This window comes from Pezoporus flaviventris, unplaced genomic scaffold, assembly GCF_033815535.1.
Source record: "Pezoporus flaviventris isolate CSIRO_AGI_PZ_B2104156 unplaced genomic scaffold, CSIRO_AGI_Pfla_v1 ptg000013l, whole genome shotgun sequence".
NCBI lineage: Eukaryota > Metazoa > Chordata > Aves > Psittaciformes > Psittacidae > Pezoporus > Pezoporus flaviventris.
The window spans coordinates 18,044,316-18,068,091 of NW_026892561.1; the positions used below are offsets into that span (position 1 = coordinate 18,044,316).

The 23,776-nt window shown below is 46.8% G+C and overlaps 2 protein-coding genes across 9 annotated transcripts in view; both read left to right on the forward strand.

Annotated features, from left to right (window-relative positions):
* LOC133268612 (regulator of G-protein signaling 16-like) overlaps positions 1-23,776 on the forward strand; it is a 427,729-nt gene that overhangs the window by 1,947 nt on the left and 402,006 nt on the right. Inside the window, exons 2-6 of one of the 5 annotated variants that reach the window (XR_009743115.1) lie at positions 1,885-2,739; positions 4,041-4,142; positions 4,836-4,897; positions 6,243-6,409; positions 6,690-7,812. Coding sequence is in view for 4 of the 5 variants with exons in the window: in XM_061451979.1 (XP_061307963.1) it covers positions 2,660-2,739; positions 4,041-4,142; positions 4,836-4,897; positions 6,243-6,409; positions 6,690-6,890 (612 nt within the window). In the remaining variant the exon portion in view is untranslated. Of the gene's footprint in view, positions 1-1,366; positions 2,740-2,818; positions 3,455-4,040; positions 4,143-4,275; positions 4,664-4,835; positions 4,898-6,242; positions 6,410-6,689; positions 8,764-23,776 lie in introns of those variants that run through there. The other 4 variants (XM_061451979.1, XM_061451980.1, XM_061451981.1 and 1 more) reach the window with 4 other exon arrangements.
* RNASEL (ribonuclease L) lies at positions 16,889-22,465 on the forward strand. Of its 4 annotated transcripts, XR_009743112.1 has the most exons (6): positions 16,889-17,264; positions 17,639-17,727; positions 18,133-18,246; positions 18,427-18,544; positions 19,315-19,436; positions 21,196-22,465. XR_009743112.1 is itself a non-coding variant. In XM_061451957.1 (5 exons), the coding sequence occupies exons 1-5, from the start codon at positions 17,162-17,164 to the stop codon at positions 21,329-21,331; spliced, it is 564 nt and encodes a 187-aa protein (XP_061307941.1). In that variant the 5' UTR covers positions 16,889-17,161; the 3' UTR covers positions 21,332-22,465. The 4 variants fall into 4 exon arrangements, 1 of the variants encoding a protein (XP_061307941.1); XR_009743110.1 differs by having other exon boundaries at positions 17,639-18,323; XR_009743111.1 differs by having other exon boundaries at positions 18,133-18,544.

Sequence of the window (23,776 nt, forward strand, 5' to 3'; positions counted from 1 at the left end):
TGGAAATGAAACTCTGAGAGGACTGGTCCCCATGGATGGGAGGTGGGCTTCATGCTGGCACAGCTGCAGCATGAAGGAGCCGTGCCCCAGGCGCTGTGACACTGATGAGGTTTCATGTTCCAAAACAAGGACTGATAATACAGGCAACGGAGCTGGGGCTGCAGGAGGCTGCTAAGCTAAATAAGACAGGAAGCACATAATTAAATTAGATACAGAGTGGCATAAAGACATCTGAGTACACATACATTCTTGGGCTCGGAGGCTATTGCATAACCCTACTGAAGAGCTCTATGCTACAAAACGTTGTACCTACTGCATCTCGTGCTGGCAAGATGCTTATCTTCCACCCTATCAAAGAGGAAAGTTAAACAACCTGCCCCAAGAGAGCAGAGCTGCCAGGCAGTGGGTTGTGCAGGGAGCTGGTGCCTGTAGGAGAGCTGTCACAGGGTCTGTCCTAGCCTTGGCATAGAGAATATTGCTGAACAGGCTGCTCATGTTCTCATTCCTGCATCTAGGCTCAGACCCGTACGCATGGTACTGGCACTGAGAGTCAGACCAATGTCCCAGAGCCACACACCAGTCCAAACACCTAAGTGTGGGACTCCATCTTTTCTGACGAGTTTGTGTATCTCTGGCTGAGTAAATGCAGTGCCTTTGACACAGAGAAGATACAGCCTTTGACTCTTTCCCTCTCACTGAGGTTTTACAGGGATGTCTATAAAATGGGAGGTTGCAGGGACCAAGCTTGCACCACAGACTTTTCCTCACTTCTGCCTCACCAGCAGTATTGCTTCACCTGAGCCATGTGCCTCAAAAGCTGTTGCAGATGGGACAAGGTAAAATCATATATGCGCTTGCCCAACACACTTTATTTATATGGGATATAGCAGTGGGGAGACAGGATCTGAAATGGAGGCTTCAGCAGACTTTAATGCCGAGGCAGAGGTGTGCAGAGTTCCTCCACTCTGGCTCACATCACCCATGCTCCTCTTTCATTGGCTACAGCTGTTGCTGCCATCCCAGCTGCTAGAAGTTGTCTGTCCTGTGTATCTGTAACATGTGCCCAGCCTCCTGAAGGTTTTCGTCTCAGCATAACTTTCTTGGGGGATGCCTCAGACATTGGGGAGAATCACCACAGCATCCTGTGACTTTGCTGTCTACACATGGGAGAATGGGCTTCAGTGTGTGAGCACAATTTTAAAGGCAAAAAGGACACACATGGAGTCCTGCTTAATGCCAGGCATGCCCCAAAGTGATGAGACAAAACAACTAGGGCATCACTGAGCACTGCTTCTGTGCAGAATGGGTGGGCGGTGGAGGTTCAAGTGATGGAGGAGAAGCGATGTTACCACCCCAGGTAGCCAAACACTACAGCTGGGAGGTGAGTGCAAAGGGTACGTGTGTATGGGCAGTGCCAAAATAGCTGAGTGTGAACCTTTCCTGTGGATACCAGGAGCCTGTACCCATGTCAGCATGGCACTGCCGCTGTGACACCGGTGTTCGCAGCATGGCCGTGAGCTGGGATACACCACCAGTCTTATGTGGCCAAGCACTTCCAAAACCCATGTTAGACCAAGTGATGCCCATTCTGGAAGCCTGATGTTGGCATGGGGGACTTCTTGGCTGTCATGGAGCTCTCTGCTTGTTGCACCACACCTTGCTGTTCGTTGGTGTGCAGTGTCTCACACTGGCTTAACTCTTTCTCTTCATCCTTCTGTTTTGCCATTTCAGTCTTTACCTTCCAATTTTTATCTCTCCTTTGCTTTTAGCCTCTTTTTTCCATCCTTAGTTCTCATTAGGATCCACCTTTATCAGATGCTTTCCCATGCTTGACTCAAACTGTCTTTAATGTGCATCCTCTCCCCTTGTTTCTTCCCACCACAGAGCAAGCAGACAGTTTGTGATGAAGTGCAACTTCTGCCAGTACATGGGATCAGACATCAGTCCTTATGTATTCTAGCTGTGGACCAGTAGTGTAATCTGGGGGGACGGGGAAACACTGCACCCTTGTGCTCTATCTGCAGTGCAATGGCAGGTGTACTGCATTACTCTGGGGAGTGCAAACCCTTCCACCAGGCTTTGCACATGCCCTCGGGATGCTGTAAAGCAGCCTGACTCTGATGGGGACCAGCATCCCCTGCTTACACCAGCTGGGGAAAAGCATGCTGCTGCAATGCCACCACACCAGCCCTTGCAGCGCTGGGAGGATCGGACGTCCTCATGCCACAGAACAGAGCTGACGAACTGGCGTGAATTACAGCGTCTGTCCTGTCCCTCTCGCTCTCCCCATCTGCGTACTCACCCGCTGGCAGTTACTCAGCAGGCTCCACACGTTGGTGGAAACGAGCCTGTTTTTTCCTGTTATTGAGGAAGCAGTTATGACTGTGATGCTCAAGGACAAGCCTGGGCCTCCCACTCCCCCTCCCTTAACAGCACAAAAGAAACCTACCTAAGCCGTTATCTTCACTGGGCTCTGCTATAGCAGGTTTTGGTTGGCTGGAGGCTGGAGCGATGCTGGGCCCCCCTCCCAGCTCTCCCACCTCCAACCTGATATAAAGCACGGCTCATTGCCGCTTTTCCAGCCGACAGCACATGACTGTGGGTGCAGGTGGTGCCACAGCTGCCTGTTGCACACCACTGCCACCGCCGTAAGGACCCGATGAGTTGCTGGATGCCTGGGTGCCCAGCTTTCAGCATGTGCCAGGGGTTAGCTGCGCTCCCCATCGCTTGCCTGGAAAGGTAAGAGCCTTCGCCACACTGCAATTCTGGGATGCAGAGGGTTACCTGGAAAAGATGCATCTAACTTAGAAGTGGCTGGACCAGCATCTGCTGCTGTGGCCATGATGTTTTGGCAGAAACTGGGGTGCAGACTGCAAGGAAACACACAGTGAAGGATGGCCTGATAGATTTGGTTTGGCTGTATCTGTTCTGCTTCCCAGGAGGGAAATATAGAGGTAAAACATGAAGAGGGAGAGGAGGCTGGATGGGGCTGCCCTGTTTGTGTCCAGGCATACAAGCACACGAGGGTTGTTTCTCTGGCTCGATTTCTGCAGAACTTGCTTCAAGTTGACAGCAGCAGGACTATTTTCGTCAACACAGTTGAAACATTAAGTGACATGTTGCTCCTCCTGCCAAACATGGCTACAAAGCCCCATGCTGCCGGCTTGACATTTAAACACTTATTTTTGTATGAACGCCTTGGGATGCCTGAATGAGCTGCAGCACACAAATAGCAGCGGGGCCATGCGCTGCCTGGGGAGGGACCCAAGGGAGAGGAGTCGATTTAGCAGCAGCTCCTACTGTATTGCTGTAAAGACCTCCCGGTAGGGAGGTGCTTCTGTGTCCCCACCACAGAGCTGCGGTAGCAGGCAGTAGCATCCCAGGCTCTTACAAAGGAGCTCTGGCACAGGAGCATCGTGCTGCTACTGGGCTCGCTGGGTCTCAAAGGCATGGGGTAGGTGGATGGTGACACTGGGGAGCACAGACATCCCCACGGCATGGTAGCAAGCTCCTGGTGATGCAGCCCCCCCCCCAGAAAAAAAAAAAGCAGGGGATCATCAACCCTGCTGCAGCAGCCTTACAGCAGGGAGATACTCCTATTCTGCTGAGCAGAAAGCAATCACTGTGTTTTCTCAGTGTTTTGAGAGCAGCATAGCACTGCTCAAAGAGGGGGTGTGGGAAAAGGGGCCAGGTTAGCTCCAGGAGGATGGGGGGCTCCAGCTGGTTACTCAGCAGCTGCTCCTGTCCCAGAGGAAAAAGCTCAATGTGCTTTATAAATGCATGCGACACTACCTGAGAAGAGAGCAGGAGGAAACAGTCCCCTGGGCTTTATGCACTGCTGAGTGTGGTTGCCAGGGAGCAGAGAAGCAATGGGAGAAGCTTTTATTTCATACATCACAAGGCAAAAAAGCAGCTGAAAGTAAGGAGTGAGGGCTGCCCCTCTGAGCTGTGTTGGGTTTGTGGGGTTCAGCCCCTGCAAAGCGGGGGTTGGGCAGCAGTGTCGGGTAGTCCAAGAATCCTACTTCTCCTCTTCCTTCCAGAGCCAAGGACCTGAAGACCCGCTTAGGGATCCTGCTTCATAAACCAGACCTGGGACACAGGACTGGCGCCTCCAGCAAGCTACAGCTGGGCTCCAGGCAGAGGTAAGCCAAGCGGTGCTGTGTCCTAGGTTCAGCCTGCGACAGGTCCCTCTGGACCAGGCTGTCCTGGGGGATGCTCCAGCCCATCTGCGCAACGGAGAGAAGAAAGCACAGCTCGCCCTCCCCACAGTCCCACCCTGGCAGGCAGGGAAGGCGGATCGTTTCCGAGCTTCACCAATTATAAAATCAGACAGGGGAAACGATGCTCCCGCATTAGGCACAGGAGAGCAGGGCCTCAGCAATAGGCAAGAAACCTAGAGGGCTCCCACATTTTCTGGCATCTCATACTAGTGCCTGGGACCCCAGACGAATGAAGGCAGCATTAAAAACAAAATACTAAATATTGCTGTTGAAGGCGGGGTATCATCTTGCAGAGGAGGCTCTGCTGGGTTTGTGCCAGCAGAAAAGAGCTCTTCTGCATATCCTTTAGAGAAGATACTTGGCCAAAGCTGCACTATGGAGCTGAGGTCTGGTGAGCCATCAGGGAAGTTAAAAGAAAGGGAGAAAGGAAAGCGAGCCCACAGGTAATGGACGCTGGATTCTCACTTTGGTTTCCTACTGAGTGCTGCTGCCTCCCTTCTTGCACTGTCTCCTGTTGACTGGGCTGCTTGACTGAACTGCTTTCATCCTTCACCATGGGGCAGAAGATGTGTTGTTGGTGGCATAGTGAGCCTTACATCATTTTGTCTTTTTCAGAAATTCTTCACAAGAAGTACTTGAATGGAGGGAGTCCTTCGACCAACTCCTGAAGAGTAAAAGTAAGTAGGATCTTGTGTTCTTCTCTTGGTGAGAGCGAATAGGACAAATATGTTCCTAGTGAGCCATGGTGTGGCTGTACGCCTGGAGCCAGTGTGTGAGGAAATCTTGTCTCTTCCTCAGACAAGATAGTTTAGGATTTAGAAAGAAGCCCCTTTCTTGCCCTGACAGAGCTGATGTATAGGGGTCAGTGCCTGGCTTGTGAAGCTGGACTCTTTTTCTTCTGACTGGGTGCTTTTGGGAGGGCACAAGTGCTGTCTTGCAACCCCTCGCTGCTGCCTCGGGACAAGAGCATCATTGTGGGCATCCCATGTACAGCAGTCCTTCAGGGGAAATGTTGTACCATGCCCTGATAGTTCCTTTCTCCACACTTACGAGAAGGAAATGTCTCTGCTTTCCCGAGTCCTCTTTTGCACAGCAATGCAGCCACCTCCCCACAGGCTTTTGTTCCTCAGAAAACTACACTGCTGCCCTCTGTCTGTCTGTCTGTCCATCCTATGCCTCTGGGGATGGCTCTTCCAAAGGGAGAAGGAATTCAGCTGCTTTACTGAGTTACACGTAGCCATTTTCCCCTCCAATATTTCCTATAAGCATGGTGATACACAGGGTTCCTGTAAGGCGCTGTCTCCCTCTCCCCCATGCAGACAGTATCTCCAGACCCAGAGAGGGGACTTCTTTTTGAGTCCCACATGTAATCCTTTCCTTACACTGGGCTGTACAGCAGCTATACAATGGTAGAAGTGCCAAATTTTAATACAAAAGAAGTTACCTAGCTTAAAAGCTATTCCACAGCGAGAGATAGACCTTCCACGGTGCTAGTTTGGGGTTTCACAGGTTCTTTTTCCCAGTTTTCCTCGTGTGCTGTGATGGCTTACAAGCACCTCCAGCTTTGTAACTTAACACTTCCCCCCCAGCCTGGCTCTGAAATCCTTGCTGCAATTACTCTGCCGTACTCCTCAGCATCTTGTTCCCCCTAGATTTCAGCTGAGAAATAAAAATAAAGCCATTGCTGCTCAGTTCGTGCAGGCATGCTGATACGTCAGTGGATTTCTCCATAGGTAGAATTAGCTCTTTTCGGAAGCTGTAAAGAAAACACTCTGAAGCCTCATTACAGAAAGGTCAGATAAATAAAACCAGAGGATTACTTGTGTGTGGGAAAGTATTTTATTGGAGTCTAGAGGCCAATTAGCAGCATTTCAGAGGGTGGAATTTGCCTGGAGGGAAAGGAAGAAATCTGTCGATGTCAAGGTCTGAGCTCCCAGGGGGATGCTCACAGGCAGTGTGGAGTCTGGCTGTCCTCTTCCTACCCCCTGCTGCCCCATTAACTGCTCTTCTGTCCCTCCACAGGTGGAGTGACTGCCTTCCACACCTTCCTGAAGACGGAGTTCAGTGAGGAGAACCTTGACTTCTGGCTGGCATGCGAGGACTTCAAAAAGACCCGATCGAAAACCAAGCTGGCTTCCAAGGCCAACAGGATCTTTGAGGAGTTTGTCCAAAATGAGGCACCCAGGGAGGTGAGAGCATTTCCTGCCTTTGCTCTGTGGCATCAAATAGAGTGGGAAAGGAATGAAATATCCTGGTGGGTTTTATTAAAGTGCTCTCTTTTCAGTGGGAATCTGTGCTTACATTCATGAGAGCTTTCATTTTTAATATCATGTAGTCTACCAATGTGAAGGGATATAAAAGCTTGTGAGCACCTTCACCCTCATCTGAGGATGGAGAAAACAGTTTTTGTCCCCCCATGGGAGGGAAGTTAACACTGAGTTAATATTCGTGGACACTGCTTCTTTGCAGGTCAATATTGACCATGAAACCAGAGAGATCACCCGCAAGAACCTCTCAGGTGCCACCTCCGCTTGCTTTAACGAAGCCCAGGCTAAGACCCGCACTTTGATGGAGAAGGACTCCTACCCCCGATTCCTGAAGTCCGCCTCTTACCAGGACATGACCAAGCAGGCCACCAGCCGTGGCATCAGCAAGCGGTCACATACCTGACCCATGCCCAAATTTGCCATGGGGGGACAAGCTGGGGCACCAGGCAGAGACTGAGAGACAGTTTGTGAGGGCTGAGGTCTGTGCAGCAGGGTTTCGGTTGAAGTCCTGTCAATTTAGCAGGAACCCCAAGACCTCAAGCGCTCCCTGCTTCCCACTGAGCTGCTGAGAAAATTACTCCGCCCTCCCTGGAGCAGCAGAGTATGTGGGAACCCGATGTCTCTGCTTGCAGCATGGCTGGAGACCGGCATCACCACAGGGACAGAAAGAAATCAGATTTGAGTTGCAAGCCCAGGAAACGGAGATGGGATTCCTCGTAGCATCTGTAACCAGCGAGCTCCCACCTTTCCTCAGCACCCTGACTCTGATCTGCAGCACCAGCTGCTGGCTGCAGGGCCAGCACACGAGCCTGCAGTTCTTGCAGTGCCTGGGACAGCCACCCCAGACCGGCTCACAGGGCCCACCCTGTGAGGGAATGGCCAGAATAAAAATCCAAAGGCTACGTGGCATTTTCAGCTGGAGGGAGCCCTTCTCCTGATCCTGGGATCCTTCTGCCATTTCCTATGCATGCTCTGCATCAAAGCTTTACACCTTCTTCCATACAGCATATCCCTAGCGGTGATGTTTTAATCCTTTGCTTAAGCTATGTGACCTTTAGATTGCACAAATCTTAGGTCACATGCAGAAGTTTTTACTACTATTATTGTTATTTATTTTATCATTATTATTATATATATATTTATTAGAAGAGCACTGCTGAAAGCATACACATGTCCTTTGCTCTGAGGAGTTTCTAAATGAAATTATATTAGATATTGTAGTACTTAGCATGCCTCTCATTACTTCTGTATAATAACTTAAGATTGATGACCAGACAGATATGTAACATGACTGTGGAACCAGGGACACGAACAGCAGAGTTGCAGTCCAGCAAGGCTGCTAGAGGAGTCTAAGGTGGCAGGTATCCTGCGAGCTTGAAGGACAACTCATGGCAGTAAAAGGATGCTTTGCAATCAGTGTCGTTTCCTTTCTCCTCTAAACTTGTCCTAGACAGAGTAGTGATGGGCACTTTGGTGAGTGATCCTACTGAAAACTTTGGGGTTTTTTTACACATTTTCCCCCTGGTTTAAAATTCAGCTTGGTGTTCCCTTGGCCACTGAAACTATTCTGCAGCCACAGCACTTTACCAGAAACCCACGGAGCCAAGTGAAACAGCAATGCATGCTGTGAATTTAGTGTCTCAGGGCTCTGCAGGATATTTTAGCAGCTCAGAGTTGTGGGGTGAGCTTTTCAGAAAGCCCTTCTAAGCAGGGATTTCTGGGTTCTGCAGCTGCTCTGGAAAGCTGTTGATCCCATTTGCCAGCAACGGTGCCAGTAGGCACTTGGGTGGGTGATGGGGAGCTCACAGTATCCCATGCTGGGTCATGAGGAACATGCTACCAGCATAGTTTCATGCTGAGACAGCCTGGGGCTGCACATGTGCCTCAATTTATCTTTAAAGATCAAACCTGGTGGTCCTTATCTTGCTGGTGCTCACTACTTGCCAAGGGAACCATCTTTCACCCACCCCTTCAAACTTCCACTGGAGCACAGGATAACTCGGGCTTTTCGCAGCTGTTTGAGCAGAGCAAGGGATGGAGGACCAGTTTGGGATGTTATTCTGAGTCCTTTTCCACTTTCCCCATTCTGGTTCTACCTCTGAGCTTCAGTGGGTCCTGACTGGGTTTACAGGGAGATTTTAGCTGCTTTCTTATTTATTATTTATTTTTACAACTGGAACCAGCTTCGTTGTGTTACTGAAATGAAAGATGCACCATGGTCCATTTTCATTACTGACATAATATTGTCATTATAAAATAAAATGTAAAAAGGAAAATACTGTGAGAACATGCTTTTTTTTTTTTTTTTGGTAGTGGGTTTTCAATTTTTACATTCTAATTTTGGATGACTTGCAAGAATGCTAAGAAAAGCTGATTGTGTTGAATGGGTCAAGGTGCATTCACAGTTGCTTTAAAAGTTGCAGTGTCAGGAACAGAAAAGGAAGGGGAAGACTTGTGAAGAGTAAAGCTTCAAGGTATTTGGCTTACTTAAGAGAACTGAACAGCTCACAGCAAGAATGGAAGCAGAGATTAAGTTTTTAGTATATTAATTGCTAGGGTGTTCAGTACTGTTTGCTTTGCTCGCCATTTTCTGAGCACTTTACAAGACTGCAGATCCTAATATCTATTTAGTATCAGTAATAGACCACTGTCTCAAAAGCATGGGAGGATTCAAATGAAGGCTGCTATCTGCAAAAACTGCTTTTGGGTCAATGTCATAAATAATATTTGATTTTTATCAATAACTCAGCTGATGACAATTCATTTACAAGGGACAAAGGATCTGATATTAAAGTGGTTATTAGAAGACATCCTACCTCTATTGCAGTGCTGCTTCTGAGGTCTGAGCAGTCCCGTGTCCCTATGGGATGCTTTAGGGAGGGGAGAGGGGTGCGTGGTGTGCAGAACTCCAGGGACTGCGGGATCACTGCAGGGCTTCCTGTGGCAAGAGCACTGCAGGGAGGGGAGTATTCAAGTGCGGCTCAGAGATGCTAATGCTCTGAATAAAAACAGAACACATTTTTAAGTTAAGTTATCTTCTTATTGTGTGTTTTGAAAGCCAGCATTAACTAGCCTGTGTCAGTGGAGGAGGACAGTGGGAAGAGCTGGCATCACAGGTGTCTGTAATTCAGGAACACTTAGGTCCCAAGTGCTAGCACAAGCCAGCCTCTGCCATTAAAAAGCCATTTTACAAGCAACTGCATCTATAACAAAGGCTTACATTCCTTCTAATGCAGCCATGCAGAGTCCAAGGTTCATCATTCATTGTAAGATACAGTGTCTCGCCTCCATCCCTATTCCCCGTAGTCGTCATTCACCCAACTGGAGGAAGGCAGTTTAAACTTTCCCTTATCTTTTATTCAATATTCATTAGACATGGCCCTGTCTTACAAGACAGGTGATTTGTAATCGCAGTAGTCTGTGTGTATACCTTAGTGCCTGTCAGAGGAAAGAAACGAGCTGAAAGGTGTCCAGGAAGCATTTAAATTATCTGGCAAGAAACACTTAAGAGTAGTCAAACAGTCTAGAAGCATCTAGAAAGAAAAAATAGTGGTTTGTTTGTTTTTTTTTCTAAATGCAGCTGCTAACTGAAAAAAAATGAATATTTTGTCTTGCATACCTTGAAGCTCATTTAAAGCCAGTTCTCAACTGAAAAAATATTTAAGTTGACCAACAAAAAATAAAGTAAGAAAAAAATAAGAATTAAAATATTTTGAGCTTTCTTTAGATGGAAATCTGGGGTTATGTCCATTCTTCATGCTCCATGCATAGAGATGGACGGCCCAGGCCAAGTCTCAACCTTGGTGGTAGCACTCAGATTTCACAAGTGATACTGGAGTATCCCATTTCTAGCACAGTTTCATGTCTGCAAGTCTGAAATGCTTCCCAAAGAGAAAACTCAGCCAATAAAACCATGCTTGCATCTGGCATATCCTCCGTGATTGCTGGCAAAACCCGGTGGTAATACAGCAAAACCTTTAAAGCTTTGGGGGCATAAAAAACCCCAACTCACAAAATCTCATTGAAAAAGAGGAGCTGAAGCTTCCCATGACTTCCTTTGGGCACGGCTGGCTGCGGTTGCTTCCAATAAACCACGGCTGAAGTTTCCCAGGGCGGAGGCTGCAAATTTGGAAGCAGCAGAGATCTGAGCTCCAGAGAGCAAATGTGGGGGCTGGGGCTGCCTCCCCCAGGCATGACACATACTTGCTCCAGGGCCAGGTTTCCATGAGCTGGGATGGGGGGGGGGTGGATTTATTTGGTGGAAAAAAACACAGGTTTCCCTCTGCCCTGGGACCCAGTGTGTTCCCAGTAGCAGCTTGCTGAGGTGACACTGTCCCTCAGGCATTCTGTCTCCTCCTATGGCCAGGGTCACCACTCTGGCAGGACTGAGCAGTCTTTGGTGTGGCCTTAGGGCATACGCATAAGTGCAAGAGTGGCCCCATGAAGAGAAGTATTTGGGCAGGTGTATGGATGCTGAACTTTCGGAGCGCATGCACAGCAATGGGTACACATGCATAACAACACACATGCAGGCAAATTTTAAAGACAATCTTCAAATAAATGCTCTAAAATGTCATTTAAATATATTTTTGAAGGAAGCTGACCAGCAAATGGGATGCACTATTTGAAATACCACAAACACCTTATCCAGTGGTCTGCAGTGCTCAGCAGCCTCTGTGCCAGCTGGCAGGAAGGGAGCAGCTGTATCACACTGCTTCCCACTTTGCAGCTCTTGCTTCAAGGCCTTAGCCTGAATAAAGCGTAGAAATCACGTGTGATGTGTTTCCATACGGCTCACCCTCCCTCCCAGTACACATGCAGCAAAATGTCAAGGTTACCAATCAGGCTCAGCTGTGCGCAGGGATTCTTATCCACATGGTGCTTTGGGAACTGAGAAAAGATTGATAATATTTATGCTTTCTGCTAGTGCTGGGGTGCTGAGGGCAGTGCTGGGCTCTGCAGCCCTCCTGCCTCCCTAGGGCTGGGCTGCCTGTGCTGGAGGCTGCTCTGATATGGTGCTGTTGCAGCCTGATCTCAGCCTGTGGGGAGAAGCTGGGGATGAGCAACAGCTGGGAGAAATGCTGCTGTAGAGCCACCTCTGCTGCTTAGGAAATGCATTTAAGCTCAGGTCCTCAGCCTGGCTCCTTGTATGACCTGTTTTGGCTGATCTGGGATGTTTCTGATGGATCCCCTCTGCTCTTCTTGCTCAGGGACTGGTACACAGTGCCCTACATGGTAAGGTCCTAACCTCTTCTTCCCAGCCCACTCCTGCTAGCAGATCCCCTGCTCTTTTTTATTTGTGGTGATGAGGACTGAACAGCAGTCTAAAAACCTAGCAAATGCAGATTAATAAATGTAAAAATACTCCACAGTAAAGTGAAATGTGTTTGATGCTCCTGTGTGGACCACATCACCAGTCAGTGTTTAAATTGCATCTCTCTGTGGACTATTTTTCAGGGCTGTGTTCCAGCACTGAAAGTCACATCAGTGTGGCCAAGCATATAAACCCTGGGACATTCCCTTTTGGAAATAAAATAAGGAAGCAAGTACAGGGAACATGAATTAAAAAAGCCATGCTACTATTCCTAGATACTTTTAAAATTATTTTGACTTTGGCAGGCAGTTTTTGCGGCTGTGTTTTACCTCATGTTTAATTGTAGCTGTTGGTCAGGGCACAGATGCTCAGAGATGTTATCTCTGGGAAAAGGTTGCAAAATGGGTGTAGGTCCATCAGGATGGAGGAAAAAGAATTGCTATGTTGCACCCTTGATGTCGCTGATGACTGTGTTTCAGCAGCTTGTCTTCTGGCTCCCTGTGAATGGGGTGGTAAATAAGGAGTCTGCATAAGGGCAAATACAGCAGGAACTACACAGCCCAGAGACTACTGGAATGGTTGTAGAGAGTAGCTCTGTGACTCCTCTGCTCTAGAAACCCTCTGAGGCCCTTCTATTCCCCATAAGTTGTCTGTCACAGGGACAAAGAGTTTAAAATTATGACTCTGTGGAAAGCAATTTGGATCAGCCATGAGAGAGAGGGAAAGCGTTACCACCAAATCCTTCTTTGCTCGGGTACAGGCACAGGACACTTCTGCCTGTTGCAAAAACCTTGTTCCTAGCATCCTAGAATTTGGGTTCCTACCATCCTAGGGTTTCTTATCTTCCCACTATAACAAACTACTTAAACTAAATCAGCAAGCTGAAGAAGGCTTTTGTACTTTTGTGGCTGGGTGACATCGTATTGTTGTGTATCATAACGCTGGGGTTTTGGTTGTTTTTTTTTACATCTTTATTGTTGGTTCTGAACCTGTGATGTGCCCCTGCTCTGCTGGTTTATCTCTTTTACAGCCTGTGAAGAGTGGTAGATGATTAAACACTGGCAGCCTAAGCCCCAGCTCTGGTTGAACCGGGAGAGATGCTACTGAGTTCAGCAAATTTCTGTGAATTAAAATGGCATCCTGACAGCCTTGAGCATCATTTGAGATTGGTCCCTGAGTTTTCATGGTCTTTGTCCCTGTGCGGCTGTGTCAAGGTCTCCTGTAGTAATACAAACCTTATGAAGTTCCACCCAGAGGCTGCAGGATATTCCTAGACCTTGCTGATGCTCTGCATGCTGTGGAGAGCAGGTTATACAATATGATGGTTAGGTACAAAGACTATGTGACTCATGCATAGGTAGAGCTTTTGTGAAAGCTGGCATGCAGATGTGAGCAAGCAATGTAGATGTACATGGAGATTTGGATATGCTTGTAAAACTTGCATCCCTGTACCCCTTTAGGGTATGTTTCTGCATTCACACCCTTGTGTTTGTATCCATCCCTCTGTGTATATATGTGGATGCCAGTTTGTGCATGCAATAATGTTGTCCAAAAAGCGGATTCATGCCCAGTGTGCAGTAAACCAATTCCACACTCTTGGAAGTGATACTGAGTTGATTCAGGCTGGGGTGCTGGGTGGCCTGTTACCCAAATCAAGTCCATGAATGCAGACTCTCTTTGTTACGTTTATACACAGACGTTATAAGGTAGTACACTCCCAGATACAGTGATTGGTTGTAATCTACATATAATTATAATATCTGCTGTGTCATTCCTTCTAATCACCACCTATGCTCAGAGGAGGGGTCTTCAACTGGCCCAGGGTCTTTTTGACCTTTGTTGTGATTTTAAGTATTATAATGAAGGTAGTTCACTTTAGGACACCTTAAAAGTTGGCTCTTTTGCCAAGTTAGGTAACCAAATGGTCACTTTGCCAAGCTGTCAGATAACTCATCCTTTAGTGCTTTGATCGTTCTCCTTTGTTCCCTCAAACACAACCAGTATCATCAGTGTATCATGAAAAGCCAGGCATGAATTCATTGGTACAATTTCAGCCCTGTTTCAAGTGTGGTATGAATCTTGCAGCTGGCACAGCTGGGTGGAGGAGGCTGCGGAGGCTGCATGAGCTCTGCATGCTGGTGAACTTACCTCACATTAGAAGGCAGTGGGGGAAAGTGGGTGGCATGTCACAGCCTGGGCTCTGTTACGCGTTTCCTGCACACGCTTAGCATGCAGGGCTGGAAGACTGGACTTCCTCAGGCAGTACTTGTTTACACAGAGCTGCCTACAAGGACAGTGCCTGGGCAGCAGGGAACTGCCTGCTTGCCAATGTGGGTAGGGTTGGAACACATCAGCTGAGGTATAAACGGACCTGGAGCTCAGTGGTTCCCTGGATGAAATTTAGCAGCATGGCAAGTTTCCTCATGTGGATGGATTTACCAAAAGGTGAGGAAATGCTTAAATATAAACCCCAACCCAATTTCTTGCATCCCAAAGAAAACCCCAAAACTCCTGCCCCTCCCTCTGTTGTGGTTTAAGCCCAGACAGTAACTCAGAACCAAGCATCCGCTCACTCACTCCCTACCTTCTTACCTCCCGCTGCTCCTGGAAGGATGGGGAAGAGATTCAAAGGAATGTAAATCCCACTAGTTGAGATAAGAACAGCCCAATAACTAAAGTATAATACAAAACTACTACTACTGTTACCACTAATAATGATAAGGGAAGTAACAAGAGGACAGAATATAAAAGGGAAAAAGAAAACAACAAACAAGTGATGCACAATACAACTGCTCACCACCCGCTGCCAACTGATACCCAGCCCAACTTGAGCAGTGATCTGGGCTTTCCGGGTAACTCCCTCCAGTTTATGTATTGGGCATGACATGCTGTGGTATGGAATACCCCTTTGGCTAGTTTGGGTCAGGTGTCCTGTCTCTGCTTCCTCCCAGCTCCTTGTGCCCCTCCTCACTCTCACAGCATTAAGGACTCAAAAGTCCTTAATCGGAGTAAACATTACTTAGCAACAACTAAAACGCTGGTGTGTTGTCAGCACCGTTCTCAGGGCAAAGCAGAAAACACAGCACTGCACCAGCTGCTAAGAAGGAGAAAAATAACTGTTACAGCTGAACCCAGGACACCCTCCCTCCCCAGAACTCCAGCACTGGCTCATTTAATGTCTGAACCTTCAGCTCCTGAACCACTGCTGAGCATACATTTGCAAACAGGATCTATGTGTGGGGGACTGTTCCCTGAGAGCACCTGCTCATCAGCGCTCTGCTGTGTGTTAAAAATTGTTGCTAAACACCCTCCAAAACTGCAGCACCCCCATGTAAGTGGATAAAATGCTCCTTGCTGGGGGAAGGGACAGCACATACTTGCAGACTTTGCTGGGAAGCAACTACTATCTGGAGATAATTGCTAGGAAACAGCAGTGAAAAGCGGCTGCTGAGAAAACCTGCTCCTTGGCTTTGAAGGCATTTTAAGCCATGTCTGGGGTTTTGCCTGGGCAGAGAGTGCCTTTCTCACCTTCCCTCGTGGGTGGTGGCGTGTGACGCTAGGCAGCATTGCGTGACCCTGCATATCGGCTGGTGCTCAGACGCAAACAGCTCCTGGCCAAAAGTCAGCGGGGCGGGATAGAAACGTTAAAACGTTTCGTAGCGTCGGGCGTCCTGCGGCTCGGCACAGAGAGAAAGCGCGCAGCTCCTGCCTTCCGCCTCCCCAGGCGTCTGACTTCCCCAAAGAAGCAAGGAGCTTGAGCCCCGCCGTGCGCAAGGGATGTTGTGTTGTTTTTCCAGCCATGAAAGTAACCTTTGGTTTTTCTGTTTTGTTTTTTTTTTTTTTTTGTATGTGGCAAAAGGCATAGAAGTTACTTCATGGGAATGAAATTCATCTAAATCAATGAAATAGGGTATTTATTTTCCGCTGGCCTTGGCTTTCCTGAGGGTCAATCCTTGTGAATTTATACTTTGCCTTTAAAACGTTGGAATTCTCTGTCCCTTTTTTTGATCACCTTAGATAATTTATTTCCAGTTCAGCTTGTCAAACAGTGACTCCTGGAAGTGCTGATCACTTGGACCAGCCTTTGCAGTCAGGAGAATGGGTATTGGAGTTCCAGCTCTACTAGATACTAGATAGTAAAAGATCAGGTTCTACCTGACTAACCTCGTAATGTCATGAAAAGCTTAGGAAGGGCTTCTACTCAGATAGGGTCTCCTAATTGCCTATGGAAGCAGGAGGGATTAATGCTGGCTTTCTGTCTCATTCCAGGTATCAGACTGGGGACTCTCCAGGACTGTGTGTGTGTCTGCCATCCAAAACTGAAGGGGAATGCCTGTCTCTGCCTGTCTGCTGTGCTTTCCAACCTGAAAGCATCGCTGAGGGATGATTTCTTAGGTAACCTGTAATAAGTCTGAAATAGCATTTATAGCAAGAAAACAGTGGGTTCTCCCCCATCCCTTCACCCAGGCACCCCAAGGGATGTCTGCTTGGGCTGTAATTAACGCTGAGACCAGGCAAGCAAACTTAATGAGTACTTATGTCTGGATTAGTACTGAAGTGGTGATTCTCACCAAGACATAGTTCTCTTGGCTGGCACTTAGCATTGCTGTTAGTTGCTTCTCAGGTAGACCTGCAAGACATCAAACATAAATGTGATATTTCACAGTCTAATAAACTTTTCTGTTTACTAATTAGTTTTGAGTCCACAAAGCCCTTGAAATAGCAGCCTATCTTACGCAGTGTGCTTCAGCCAAACCCAGAGCATCCACCATGATGAAAGTACTGAGCACTGCACCAGTCCCATCCTTCAGTGGGATGCCTGAGCTCAGGTGATGAAAGTCAGAGGTACAGAGCCCTCCCTCTGACCACCATGGAGGCTACAGCTCACAGCCAGCAGGAGGCATCGATCCCTTCCAGCACAGAGACAGAGGAAGACCTTGCCTTCAAGTTAAATGCTGCTGTGAGGGACAGTAATTAAAAAAGATGTGCTGGAGCTGCTGGAGAAAGGGGCAGATGTGAACTCCAAAGCAGAAAGTGGCTGGACACCACTGCAGAGTGCCGTGCAACCTAATGAAGAGGACTTGGTCCTATGATTGGCAAACTGAAGACATCAATATATCCAGCAGAGAATCCAGAATACTTCTCAAGGTGGCATCTACCTTGGGATCCATAGTGGGACAGAGGTGGCAGTAAGAATAAGCTCCAGTACAGAGGGTGACAAAGAGAAAAGGTTCTTTGAACAATGTAATAACTGTGAACTGAAGCTCTTCCAGTTTGAGAAAGCAAAAGGCTACGTGTACTTACGCTTCCCCCTCTGGGAGAAAAATCTTGAACAACATCTGCAGGAAACAGAAGGCCAAATGGATTGCAAAGGTGCTCTGAGGATGATCTTCCAGGCAGTGAGGGAGCTGCACTCCCTTGGATTTGCTCACCAGGATCTGCATCCCAGCAACTTTTTGATAGGTTATCCTTTGCTTTCTCAGTGTTTTCATTTTGCTTTCTTGATGTCTGTAGTGTAGAGAAGATGCTTCATAGCTGTCTGTAAAAAAAAAAACAAAACAAAAAACAGATGTCTTTATGCAGAATGGGATGTCTATGGCATTAGAGCTCCTCTTTGAGTGAGTATAGATATGTTTGCGGACAGCCAAATAAAACAGAACTTTGCATGTCTCAATAGACCTGTCCTTCTTTCCAGATCTTTGCAGTCAGATTAACCCACAGCAGATCTCATCAGAGAACTGTTTTCTAAAGAAGGGGCCATCCAGAAGTCAATGACAGACTGTTACATTTTCCACCATTAACATTTTCCCCATAAAATTTGTTTATTATTTCCTCAGATTTAGGTGGCAAAATTTACCTTGCTGACTTCAATAATAAAAGGAGGTTGATTGAAGACAAACAAGAGCTTGTAAACTCAGATTTAGAGGTAACTTCTCTGCAAATCAATGAATGGTTTAAAATGTCAGGTGTTCTCTGATATTTTCTGTAGCTGTGAAACCTAGGGGGAAGCCTTTCTGTGTCCTCAATTAGAAACCATTTTGATTTCTGGGAAAGCCCAAAGCACTGCCTCAGGATGATAGTGGCTAGGATGCAAGGCTATAGCTGGTGATAGGATATCCAGAGAACCCTGTGAACATGATTATGGTGCCTGTCTCCTCTGTGCATACAGCTTCCAAGTTTGTGTTTCTATGTATTTGCAGACTTCTGCACATCTATAGGTGCACATGCGTGTTCACATATACAGTCAGCTTATTTAGGAATAACAGTCCTTCTCCATTTGGTAAGAAGTTTCACACATCTGGCATGTGAACAGTGATGTGTTTCTTTGCAGGCCCTCAGCAGTCTTGTGCTGTATGTTTTAACATGGGGTAGGAAGCCCCTTCAGCAAGTCAGTGCTGAAGATTTAGTTGCCGATTCCCCAGATTACAAGGAGGCTCTGGATCTTGTAAGTAGCCTGGTGTCTCATGATGAATGAGGCTTGGAAGGTTTGAGCGTACATCCGTATTTCTGGAGCAAACAGATGTAAGTCCTGGGAGTACAAAGGGAAAGTTTTTGGTAGGAATTTGCCTGTAGTGCTGGGAACAGCAATGTCCTGTTGCAGCTAATGAATCATCTAATTCCACAGCAGGTTCAATTTCCTGAAGACTATATGGAATAAAGTCAAAGATCTCCACAATCAGAAAGCTGTCTTTCAAGCTCCTAATGCTACTGAAAGTTTTCCTTGTCCATGGTAGACCAAGGAAGTAATCCTCTTCTCTTTGAATTAGTACAAGGTTTGAGTGAAACACTTAGGCAGAAGCTTTTCCTATTTAGGAAAAAGCCCCATTTAAAACTTTAACTGGAAAAAGAAGCTTCAAAAGTAGCAAATACAGGTAACTGAAGGAAACAATTAAATTTAAGCCATGTAATCAGAGTACCCAAGACTAAAAGCATTGGTGGTAAAGGGAGCTCTGTTGACTGGGGTGTTAGTAGGGGATACTTATGATAGAATTAGCTGGCAAACCTTCAAGGGTGTTTGTTGGTGACCTCTGGCCTTTGCTGCCTGCAAATTCCTGGCAAATATGTTTTGTTAGATTGTCTCAAAAGCAGTGAGACCAGGCTTGTTTTTGCAGGGAGCATCTTGGAAAGACGTGCTGCATGTGTTTGAGATATGACAGTCTTGGCTCAATGCAGCAGCCCATGTGGTCCTTTCACCAGTGGCACAACTGGATCAAGACTTCCAAGTCTCCCCCTGCCCTACAGGCATGCATGAAAATCTCCTGTTCCATGTTGACATCCTAGTGCAAATGCCATAGATGGGAAACAGCAAAATCAGGGGGTCTGTGTGGTACCTGCCTTGCAGAGTGAACTCTTCTGCTCGTGTTGGGGAATACGCTTTTAAGAGTTACAAGATTTACTCATGCAAGATGATGTCTCTGCAGAAAGGCAGTAGGTGTGGTGAGTGGAGGTAGATGTGCTGCTTTTGTGGTGTGTGAAAGGCAGAGAATCATCTGTGTGCTTTTTTTTTTTTCAGATTAACAGAGATGTTCTGAACATCATGGAAAATCCCAAGAAAGGAAGATCATTCAAATATAGCAACAACGTCAGTGACCTACTGAGGTTCATCAGAAACCTGAATGAACATCCAGATATCAGGTACACGTTCACATCCGTGCCCCTGCCACAGTTGCATTGCAGGGAGCATATGGGTATCTGGAAATGTCAGGGAGTTTGAGGACAAAAATCTTCAGATGGTTTTCGGGAAGGGAGAACACAACTGGGATGTGGGAGAAAGTCCATTAGAGCTCATCTCCTTAGAGGGGTTATCTCTTCTGGCAGCACAGTAGTGTGTGAAGATCGTGTGTCATGGCTGCAAGCCATCTGGAGTCAGTCCTCAATATCACCTTCCAGAGGTTAAGAAAAGGAACTTAGATCATCTCCCACAGATGAACATCCTCAACCAGAGCCTTCTGTTCCAGAGGGATGGCAGCAGCTACAGAGAGTTGATGGCACTCCCTCTGCATCTTAGCCTTTGCAGAGCAGGCTGTGGGGTGGAGAGGTGTCCATGACAACTAAGGCAGGTCATGGCTCTGCAGCAGAGGACACCATGAACATGTCTTCTGGGCTGTTATTTTTGCTGCAGGCTGATGTTTCTTGCTATAACTCCAGAAAGGTTTTTAGATCCCTCTTAAATATTTGTATTTTCCTTTACACTTTTGAAAAGCCTTCTTATCTACCTTTCTAGTATTTCCAAAGTGCTGATGTTTACTGTGCTGAAATGCATTGAGATATGGATCACATAACAGCACAGGTCCTGTTAGAAGATCCTATTAGGAGGTCTTGACTCCTAAAAAGCTGCTAGTCTCTAACTCTCCATAGTCATGGGTGCTTAAGCATGAGGTTAGAGGTGGTGTTTGCTCCTGAGACAAAGAGGCACAAAAGTACAAAATGTAATCAGTTCTAAGTAATGTTAAATTTGATGGCTTTGTAATGGAAAATAACTGCGGTGCTTGAAGGTAGTTGACATAGTTTCAGGCCCTCAGGACCCTAGTACAAAAGGTGTGAGAAAAGCAGAACAGAAGGACAGGACCTGGGGATGGGGAGTATCTGGGACTACCAGATGTCCAGGGTGGGCACAGATAAACTAACTGATAAGAAGAAGGACAGGATGATTGCTATGTTTGGGGTGTTAATAAAGCCATTAAACTGGTGTAAGCATCTACTAGGGAGTATCCCGGACTAGCAGATGTCCAGGATGAGAGCAGTTAAACTAACTGATAAGTAGAAGGCCAGGATGATTGCTATGTCTGTAATGTTAATTCAGCTTGTTGGGAAAAGTCAACGACCCTTAAAGACCACCACATTTTTGTATGCATGCCGGAAACTTTTTGGAAAATGATGTAATATGCTCAGTGACCATATAAGGATGACCTGTATAGCAATTCGGGGACACACGTTAGGAGGAGCTATCCCCCGTGTCTCCCGGCGCCAATAAAGAATACCTGCTTGTCAACTTGAAACTGTTGGTGAATTTGTTCCTGGAGTTTTCTCCGAATCACTCCTAGTGATGATTTCACTGCGGCTGGTAGCCAGCACTGCTCTTCAGTGAAGATGCAGGTAGGATTAGGCAGATGGAGGTGCTGGAGAAATAGTGAAAAAAATGGATTGAGTAGCTTAGGGAAGATATAGAAAAGTTGCAGCTCAAGTATTTATAGGAAACCTTCCTGTGTTATCAGAAAGCCTTTGGAATGTTGTGGGGTTTGGGGTTGGTGTTTTCTTTTAGTTTTGGGGGGGGGGTGGGTTGGTGGTTTTGTTTCTGGTTTTGTTTTCTCTGCAAGGGAGGGACCAGGGTATCCTGGATATTTGAGTCTTTAGGCAAGCTTTAAAAACCCTTTTTGGGTTTGTTCTCTTTCAGGCTCAGCAACAAAATAGGAGACAATGCTGAATATTTCTTGAAGCTTTTTCCAGCACTTACCATTTATGTGTACAACAGTTTATGCCAGAATCCTGAATACAGTCACTTTGCAGATATTCAGTACTCTTTTCTGTAGGATGTCATTGCCTCCTGTCCCATGTCCAATCCCACCATCGCTGCCTCATTTTATGCCCTATTTCTTCGTCTGCAAAGGAGTGAAGAAAGTGGGTAAGGAGATGGGAGAGAGCAGATGCAGGGACAGAGTGTGGAGGACTTAAGTTAAGAAACTGAAGATGCTTTCGAAGTGTTTGGTGTAACAGGTTTTGGAGAGGAACCAAGTTGAGTGCCAACCCATGTCCCCCTTGACTACTCCATCCCTCTGGACTTACCTGCATCTGTAAGGTACAGATCAAGGCCCTGATCCTTATGGAGAGCAGGGAGATGTGGGACAGCCCCCATAAACCTGATGTGTCTGGGAGGCAAGAGAAGAGCTCGGGCATTGCCAGATGACATTGGACTCTGCTAAAGGAAAAAGTTCAAACTCCTTGCTAGGGCAAATATTCCCTACAGTTTGTACTAATGAGCTGCTCATCTAACCCTAGAAAGACAAGAATCTTGTCTTTTCAGTCTTTCTGAAACACAGCAGCCATAAGATGCCTAGGCAATGGCTCATTATTCATCTGATCTGTTAAAGGTGCACTCAGGCCAGCCTGCTGGGACCTGAAGGACTTCTTTTGAGTAACACAGGAGATGTTTCCACAAGGAATGGGTGCAAGGAGCACAATTCCACGAAACTGCTACTGTTCCTGACTCAGCTGAAGAAGGTCACTGACATCAAAGGGACTCCAGGGACTGGTTCCTCCTGGAAAGGACAAGCTCTGTTGTGGCAGGCTGCATCTGCAAGGCTTCAGCACTTCTGTCTCCAAACCAGTGCCACTTCCTGGGTATTACTGTCCTGCCAGATTTGGCTCACTTCCACAGCGCTGGTGCCCATACAGCTGCAGCATGCAGCCAGATCAGAGGTCTTGTATTGGAGGCTCATAGCACAAACCCATTTCTGAAATCCTACAGCATGCAGTGTGTGTCTGATTGTCCAAGGGCTTGCTTGTTTCTCCACTAATGCTCTGATTTGCACAATGATTACATGTTGTGTATGGAAATATTTCTCAGCTGTTGAAAAGATTCCTTAATTTTTTTCAGACTGAGATTGTTATTCTTTCAATTAGCCTGTGGAGACCCAAACTTGGAATAAACTTGCCTGGAAAACTGACTGTACACTCATTTATGAATGAGGTTCCTGCATCCCCTCTGCACAGAAAGAGAGAGTCTGCAGCACTGTAAAATGCTCAAAAGGCTGGGATTTTTGGCCTCCCTGTGGAGGTGCCTCTTGGTTGCTTAGGTAAGGTGGTGGATGGTTTTGTCACTGTTCAAATGAACTGCTTCTGGCCTATATGGGTATTTGATGGGAAAAGATGTTGGGAAGGGCTGAAGGCTTCCTGTCCTCAGAAGCAAGCTGTCTCTTGTGAAGTAACTGCCTGAATGGTGGGAGGTTTTGCATTGTTTTTGTGGAGTGAGGGTGAGGATTTCATGGATGATTTGAGGTGTGAAGATTAGCGTCAATGCTTGCATGTGTGTGTTTGCATACATGTAAAAGTCTGGGAGTGGATGTGTTTGACCCATCTCCTCTACAAATGAATGGCTGTCCAGAAAGTATCCTTGAGCCTACACATCTGTTTTAGCTGTGTATGATTATAGATGTATTTAGAATCATAGAATCGTTAGGGTTGGAAGGGACCTTAAGATCATCTAGTTCCAACCCCCCTGCTGTGGGCAGGGACACCTCATGCTAAACCATATCACCCAAGGCCTTGTCCAACCCAGTCTTGAACACTGCCAGGGACGGAGCATTCGCAACCTCCCTGGGCAACCTGTTCCAGTGCCTCACCACCCTAACAGGAAAGAATTTCCTTCTTATATCCAATCTAAACTTCCCCTGTTTAAGTTTTAACCTGTTACCCCTTGTCCTATCACTACAGTCTCTAATGAAGAGTCCCTGTTCAGCATCCCTATAGGCCCCCTTCAGATACTGGAAGGCTGCTATGAGGTCTCCACGCAGCCTTCTCTTCTCCAGGCTGAACAGCCCCAGCTTCCTCAGGCTGTCTTCATACGGGAGGTGCTCCAGTCCTCTGATAACTACCTTCAAACTAGGAGGCATTGCTGTGCATGAATTGGGTTGCAGACTGCCATACATATGGCTGGTAAGGTCCATGTGCCAGCCTGCATCAGTGGTCCTGGCTCAGAGCAAAAGGTCCTTCTGATGGTCTTGGGAACCTTTTAAAAAATATGTGAATGCAACAAGAAAACTTGACTGTGCCACTATGAGATGCCAATTAGAGAAAATACAACCAAGAGAATATTGACTCCTCTTATGTCAATATTTTTTTCTTTTCTATTCCTCCTTGCTCATTTTTTCTTGCTTATTTTCTCTTCTCATGGTCAGAAAGCAGGAGGATGCATAGAGATGGATATCGAAGTCTCAGCAGCATTGGGAGCAGGGATACTATATGAAGCACTATGTCAC

Bases quoted from the DNA above. Each gene is read 5' to 3' on its own strand.
- RNASEL (XM_061451957.1), top strand. From the start codon at position 17,162: ATGGATTGCAAAGGTGCTCTGAGGATGATCTTCCAGGCAGTGAGGGAG. The intron at 17,265-17,638 runs GTTATCCTTTGC...TTATTTCCTCAG, and splicing joins TCCCAGCAACTTTTTGATAG to ATTTAGGTGGCAAAATTTAC. The intron at 17,728-18,132 runs GTAACTTCTCTG...GTTTCTTTGCAG, and splicing joins TTGTAAACTCAGATTTAGAG to GCCCTCAGCAGTCTTGTGCT.